Source organism: Echinops telfairi, unplaced genomic scaffold (genome assembly GCF_000313985.2).
Source record: "Echinops telfairi isolate 266 unplaced genomic scaffold, ASM31398v2 ScPeMD7_3;HRSCAF=10, whole genome shotgun sequence".
NCBI lineage: Eukaryota > Metazoa > Chordata > Mammalia > Afrosoricida > Tenrecidae > Echinops > Echinops telfairi.
In genome coordinates, this window is record NW_022103899.1 from 59,004,407 (window position 1) to 59,012,178 (window position 7,772).

Below are 7,772 nucleotides of genomic sequence, written 5' to 3' on the forward strand. Positions count from 1 at the left end.
GGTCACCACAGTGAGTTCAAGAAGAAAATGCTCTGAAATTGATGGCAGGGATGACTGCCCAGAGCATCTTAATGCAATTGAACCATTCAATTGAATGATATGTGAAGTCTATCGGCCCCGCCCAAAATGTTTTTTAAAGAGCTGGGCTCAAGACACACCATACTCTCAACCTACCTCATTAACCCCCCCCAAAGAAAACCCATCCCCAAGCGGGGTGCCAACCACAAGTTTAGGGACAAGGATTTCCAACCCATATCTTTTGGGGGGACACAGTTACATCCACAGCAAGGGGCGTGTCCTGAGTCAGGGTGCTGGTGTTTCACATATCAGATCGGTCCTAACAGGGTCAGAAGGTCCAGGGGCTGCGTGTGTATCCCCATCGCCGAGCACAATGTCCCGCATAGAGCAGGCCACCGCCAGACACGTGCCAACCGGATGATGGACCGTCGTTCTCATGGGGAAGAATTTACACACACACACAGACACATTTCAGGTTCTGTTTGTTTGTTTGGTGAGAGGAGGGAAGAGGAATGTTTACAGACAGCCCTGAAGCCACATCTCCAACTCCAAAGGTCCCTTATGGGGAGGCAAAGCTGCGCCCGACCCTCTGGTGTGGCAGGGTGCAGACAAGAGTTCCTGAAAGCACCCCGGAAGCTCCCTGCGTTGCTAAGATGCCTGGTGTTTTCATATATCCCTGTAGCTCAGTGGGCTGTGTTCTCTGCACACGGCCTGGGTGTGTGTGTCTTGAATGTCATTCATCGCCACTGTCCCTCAGACACATGTGTTCAGATCGAGGCTGTCCAGGTGTTTTGTCTTCTCGGTGCCTTTGTCCCCGAGAGAGTGTGGATGCCAGGGGCCATGGAGTCGGTCCCACCGTCTGTCCAACGAAGGAAGCACTGCCGGCCCTGCGCCCTCCCAGCCATCGTCTGTGTGCCTGAGCCCCGTGGGTCAGTCCACCTTGTCGAGGGTCTTGCTCTTTTTTTGCTGGCCCTCCATCGCTTGACCCCTAGAGATAGCATCACAAAATATCACAAAGCAGGGTGGCTTCAGGGACAGAAATGTATTGCTCCCAGTTCTGGAAGCCGGATGTCAGCCGAGTTGATTCTCTCTGGGGGCACTGGGAGGGGGGACTGTACCAGGCAGCTCTCCTCCTTCCTGGTGGCTGCCAGCATCCCTGGTGTCCCTGTGCTGTCGGTGAAGCACCCTGTCTTCCTGTCTGTCTTCTGCCTGCGAAGGGTGGCTTTCACATCTGTTCTTCTCTTTTAGGAAACAGCTCTTGGGGGAGATGAGCTCTGGGACCCACCCTGCTCCCGTCCGACCTTGTTAACGAAGAACCATGACCACACAGGGCACAGGAGGACTGCTCCCTAGGGTTTCTGAGACAGTACATCTTTACTGGAGCGGAAAGCCTCTCCTTTCTCCCTTGGAGTGGCTGGTGGTTTCAAACTGCTGACCTGATGGGCAACCCAGTAGGGAATCTGCTACATCCCCAGGGCTCCTTCTGTGTGCAGTCAGAGCAGTCATAAAATCAGCCTCCTAGAGCTGGTTTGAAGATTAGGAGGGAAGATGCATCTGACGTATTTACCATGACGCCTGGTACAGAGTTGCTGTTATTGTTGGTCTTTATGAGAGCGGAGAATTCAGAGTGACCTGCTGGAAATGGAGGCTAGAGCGGGGACCAGACAGGGCCAGCCCCAGGTGGGCTCCGTGGGTCAGTGTGGGAATGAAGTACGTCTCGGCCCCTTCAGATTCCCAATAAACCAAAGGCAAACTCACACCACAGAATTGATGCTGACGCACAGTGACCCGTAGGACAGGGTCGACCTGCCCCTGTGGGTTTCTGAGACTGCCTCGCTTTACAGAAGAAGAAAGTCTGCCCTTTTTCCCAAGGAGCCACCCAGGGTGCCCCAAGTGGCCAACCGAAGAACCAGACCCTTTGCTACCAAGTTCATTCCGGCTCGCGGGGACCTGTGTGCTAACAGAGGAGAGCTGATCACAGTTTCCCAAGCTGTCATCTTTGCAGAAGCCCGGGCTTCCCAGCGTGCTGTCCCCGGGAGGCCGTGAACTGCCGATCTTTAGTAGAGGAGTACAAATTGCTCATGCCACCCGGGGGCCTGTCCAGGTGGCCATTGGCAAGGAACTCGGAGTTCCCATTTGCCACATCTAGCCTGGATCATCCTCCCAACCCTAGGGGCCTGTCTTCGAGTGGATAATGTAAGACACAGGTCCCTGGGTGGCATCAGCGGTTAAGCTCTCAACTACGAGCTGAACTGGAAGATGTGTCTCAGAAGCGGCCCTGTCCATTTGCTTCTGAAAGGTCACCACCTAGCTGTGGAAAACCAGTTCTCCGTCTGGAGAGGACAGACGTTCGACTCTACTGGGCTGAAGCCTGCATTGTCCCCTGTGCAGAAGCCAAACTTTCCCCAGACCCCAGGCAGTAGCACTTCCTCTCGGCAGGTCCCCAGCAGGTCGGGCGGGTGGGGCTGGCTGTGTGGGTCACTCCAGAGGCCCTTCACCTTGCTCTGACCTGGTACTCCACCCCGGTCCACTCGTTGGGCTGCTAACTGCAAGGACAGCAGTTCAGAACCAGGAGCTTCTCCAAGGGAGACAGACAAGGCTTTCTGCTCCCATGAGCAGTTAGTCTTGGAGACCACAGGGGCTCGCCGCCTCTGTTCTGTAGAGTCGCTGTGAGTTGCGTTGACTGGACAGCAATAAGATCCAGCGAGTGACTGCTGTTGCTACCAGGGGCATTTGTGGCTAAAAGGAGCCCTTTTGTAACCCATGGGACATATATCTCCCACCTACATTTTCAGCCTCTCATGTTTCTTGGGGTGATTCTCTCCGGTTGGAGAATGTGGGGGGATGAGTATAACTGTGTATCTGAAGAAGGGAGCCTCACCCCACCAGCTTTGCAGCCAAAACTCTCTTGGGATATATATACATGTCCCACATAATTATAATCAGTGTCCGTATGACTTCAAAAGAAAATTCCCCCTTGACCTCAGCATGCCTTCCATTCCTGAAAACACATGGTGCCAACCAAAAATCTGAAGCAGAGAGCAATTCGGTCACGAGAGGATCGCGCTTTCTCTCTTTCATTTGCTGCTGTTTTGTCTTTCCATGTGTTTCTTGAAAAACACATTTAATAAGTCCTCACTATACACACACACATCCATATTACTGAAGTAATGGCTATGTACTTCATGACCTTATTCTAATGATGTTTATGTGGGAACTTGATATCTTGGGCTGATTTGACAACACGGGGGTGGGGGGGGCACTCATTCCTGTCATCAGTTTGACAGCCCCCCTCCATTTCCATGGTGCACACGTGTGTGCTTTAAAGCAATGCTTTTTTGTTGCTCTTGGTGTCTCCCCAGACTTCCCGACGAGCATCTGAAAGCCATCCAGGAGTACCTCACGACGCAGCTCGCCCTGGACTGCGAGTCTGTGAAGACAGGCTCCGGCGGCCTCCCGCACCTGAAGAAACTGACCACGCTCCTGTGCAAAGAGCTTTATGGGTAAGCGCACGGAGGCCCAGGGTGGCAGAGAGCCAGGGCCACAGCTCCTTCTCATTAGCATGACCTTGGGGCTGGCCTGGCCGACCAGATGCTCTGCGCCCAGAATAATTGGGCTGTTGCCAGAGCTCAGAAGTCTTTGTGGCTGTTGGGAGGGTCTGTTTTGTTTTCCAGCCTTTGAACGGAAGCTCTGTGGGTTTTTCTGTTTGTTCGTCCTGTTTTTAAGGCAAAGTTGATTTGAAGCTGGCTGCCCTGGGTCAGGGAGTGGGCGTGAGGATGTTCACCCTGCCTGGGGGTGGGGAGCGGGTGGGAGGGGGGTGTTGAAGCAGACTACACTCATCTGGCTGGTTAGCATTCACTAATGGGGCACTGGTGGCATAGCCGTAGAATTCTCACCTGCCATGTAGGAGGCCCCGGTTCGATTCCCGGGCAGTGACTTACTTCATGTGCAGTCACCACCACATATGATTGGATAGCAGCGTCTTGTTGTGATGCCCAGCAGATTTCATCAGAGCTTCCAGACTAACACGGACTGGCAAGGAAGGGCCTGTGTAGTATTAAGTCAAATTGGTGGGGTGGGGTGGGGGGGGCAGCCCCACCCACTGCTACTACCCACGGGTTCAGTAAGCACAATTGTACCGTTGAGATATACATATATATGTATGTATATATATATTATATTAAAGTCATCGAGAGCATGAGAGATAAAAGAGATACTACAATGGTGCAGTCAGACACATTACATGGTAGCATTGCTCACCTCCGCCCCGCTTGGTGGTCCTCGTGGGAGGAACCCGGCTACGAGAGCAGGAGCAGCCTCTCTCCTGGCCCGAGAGCCAGAGAGGGCCCTGGGAATCGGGGAGAGCCTTCAGCCCCAGAGCTGGGGAGAGCCTCTTCTCTATTGCTAACCACACATTATATCACTTTAGGGGGACATTATAGAATCACACGTCACAGGAAGGGGCGGTACAACAGGCATACACATTGTAGGAAGGGGATTATGATAGACATAAGTGTAACAGGAAGGGGATGAGCTAGGGGTGTGCCCATAGGAATGGGAAGGTCTAGGGGTATACATGTGACAAGATGGGCGGACCCTGGATTCATGATGGCAGCCTAAGCTTGGTCATCCTTGGGCGGGTTTGACCTCTCTGGTGTCTCCTACAAGGAAACAGACAACTACTGTCCTTACCAGAAGGGAGTGGGCCCTGCTTGTTGTGGGATAAACAGTGGTGTCTGCTTGGTCTAGACAGCTGATAGCTCTCAGGAGAATGACCCCCAATCCACTCCTGATGACCGCCAAGTGTACAGTCATTCTCAAGCAGCTAAGTCTGGCATATATTTGGGGGGGACAACTTGAGAGGAATCCTTCTGTTTCCCACAGCCCTGAAAATCAGCCAGCAAAGGCCCTGTGGATCACAATGTGGAATCCCCAACCAGTCAATCCCGGGGTGGTGCTGGGCGGGCAGTGTGATGCTGGAGTCAGCAATTCGCTGGAGGAGGGTCCCCCTGAGTCAGGTCCACTGAACAGCACTTGGCTTTCTGCCTGTGTGGTAAACTCACTGCCATCCAGTCATTGATGGCTGTGTTAGTCCAGGTGGATTAGAGAAACAAATTCATATACACTCATATGCATGTAAAAAAGAGGTTTATATACAAGAGCAATTGAATATTGAGAAACCATCTCAGCCCAGTCCAGAACAAGTCCATAAGTCCAATATTAGCCCATGTGTCTGATACCAATCCACAAAGTCTTCTTCAGACTCACAAAATACATGCAATGATGCTGAATGCAGGAGGATCACAGGCCAGTGGGTGGGAAGTCTTGTGGATCCAGTGGCGTTGAAAGCATCTCAGCGCTGGCAGGGGTCTCTACCTACGTGGCTTCTCCAGCTTCAGAGGTCTGGTTGCATCAGGGTAGTTCCATGTGTCTTGTCAGCTGCAATGTCTCCCAGGGAGTGAGCAGAGAGAGAGAGGGGTGTCTCCCGCCTCCCAGGAGGAAATACAGGAGTTCCCAGAATCCTCAGGAGAAAGGCCATGCCCACACAGAGGCCTCACTGGCTATGACCCGATTGAAACTAGACTCCACCCCTTCACTCTTAATCCTTTCAAGTCCCAAATGGACACCAGATTATGTAACTACCACAATGGCGGGTAGCCACCCTGTAGGACAAAGTAGAACTGCCCCTCTGAGTTTTAGAGACTAACTAATTGTGACTAACTAAAAGCTCTCCCTCAGAGCTTCTAATGGTTTCGAACTGCTGACCTGCAGTAAGCAGCCCAATCTGTGGCATAACCACTATGTCCCTAGGGCTAGCCCCACATGACCAGTGATGTCAGTAGTTTAAGTTTTCCAAGAATGAATTCTTGGAAGGACCATTTGGTTATAACAATCTGATTTCTTTCCGATTCTTTTGACTGTACAATTTTCAGTTCACCTTCACGTTGATTTCATGCCTTATTAGAGTTTAATTGTTAAACGTGCAAGATTACAGCCGGTCTGCCATCTGAAGACTTAACGAAAGGCTGTTTCACCTGCTTAAAGCTTGAAGAGATGGAAAACAACGTTCAAAGGCATCCGAAAGACTTCCTGAGGACCCAGAACAGGCCCATCCCATATGAAAGCTTGAGCCTTGGGGTGGGGAAAAGAGAATTTCAAACGCAATTGCGGTTTCTCCAGCCCATGTGATTCTGCCATTCATGCTGATTTCGAGAGCCCCCTCCTCAGTGCCTCGGACTCCATGCCTCAGTCTTAGCTGAGTGACTACGCAGACATGTTTCCTTGTCAGAACTCAAACTGGACCTTCTTTTGAAGGCTTTCAAAAGCATAGTTGTGCATCCTTGGTAAATTCAGCACATAGTTTCTTTGACAAATTGATCCTTCATCAAGTTTACCAGTCAGGTTTTATTTCAGTGAATTGGGAGTTCAGAGACAGGGTGCAGAGCAGAGGCTGGGTGGTCTCATGGAATGGGGGCCGGGGGTCGGGTCCTCTGTGAGGGCTCCAGAAAGACCAAGGAGGGGTCCCAAGCCCCTTCCTGCTATCTCTGGGGCCTGTCCCACCAGGGGCCACCAGGGCCCCTTTGGCTTGGCTTCCCCCAGAGTCTCAGCTCAGTCCGCCTTCTGGGATGTTCCCAAAAGCTGGTGACAAGCTTTCCAGGATCCGGATGACAAATCCTTTTCCAAACAATAAGGCTCGTTCTTCCTGAGTCTGCCTGACACTTCCAACAGCACTGTGAGGGAGCAAGCAGTTACATGTCTCAGGATTATAGGAAGGTTAGCTATATGGAGGGAAAGAGCAACGTGCTGGGAGAACATCTTGGGAAAGAATAGCAAGGGAGATGAGCAGGACTCAGAAATAATGCTTAACAATGGGTTCTTTCAGCTGGAATTCCTCCGTCACATGACTTTAAACGGTGTGGCCACCATGTCAGCTGATGGACGGAGCAGAGCTAGCATTTATGCGTGGCACCCAGGAAGCCTGGCTGCCCTGTGCTGCCTCCCCTGCCCCAGCCAGAACCCCTACTCCCACCCAGGCCCCTAGGGACTCCCAAGGATAGCGATTCCAAACCTCAGAATCAGAAACAGTTGCTCTGGGTGCACAGAGGTTAATCACTCAGCCGCTACCCAACAAGGTCTACTGTTCAGACCCACCAGTCGCTCCACTGGAGGAAGGTAAGGCGTCTGCTACCCTAGAGATGGACAGCCTCGGAAACCCCACCAGGCAAACTGACTCTGCTAGAGGGTCGCTGTGTGTGGGAAACCACTTGCCGGTAGTGAGTTTGGTTATGGATTGGTGGGTTGGTTGGTTGGTGGTGAAGGGGTCGGCTGTTGGCTGATGGGTGTGAACTCCCGGCTGCACAGTGGGAGAAAGGTCTGTCAGTCACCATTCCTACAGAACCTGGCACCGACTCCCTGGTGTGACACAGCCCTGGGCATCGTGGAAGCACCGTCATTGTCCCCTGTGCGCAGCTGTCTTCAGACCACGGTCTCTTTGGGGCTCACCAGGGGGTGCCCTCTTCTGAGCCAGGCTCCCAGGTTGAGAGGTCGGAGGCGGCCACCCACACCTTATAGCTGAGATCATCGTCAGGCTTAGGACGCCTTGCAGGGGTGGGATTTCCAGGAAGCTGCATGAGAATCATGGTTGCAATGTGATACTTCTAACATGGATACATATCATCAGGAGAATAGATAGATAGATAGATAGATAGATAGATAGATAGATAGATAGATAGATAGATAGATAGATAGATAGA

The 7,772-nt window shown here is 52.1% G+C and overlaps 1 protein-coding gene across 1 annotated transcript in view; it reads left to right on the forward strand.

Annotated features, from left to right (window-relative positions):
• The window catches only part of INPP5D (inositol polyphosphate-5-phosphatase D), a 109,060-nt gene that overhangs the window by 53,393 nt on the left and 47,895 nt on the right, over nucleotides 1-7,772 (forward strand). The window contains exon 5 of the mRNA XM_045294330.1: nucleotides 3,381-3,521. Coding sequence (XP_045150265.1) covers nucleotides 3,381-3,521 — 141 coding nt within the window. The remainder of the gene's footprint in view (nucleotides 1-3,380; nucleotides 3,522-7,772) is intronic.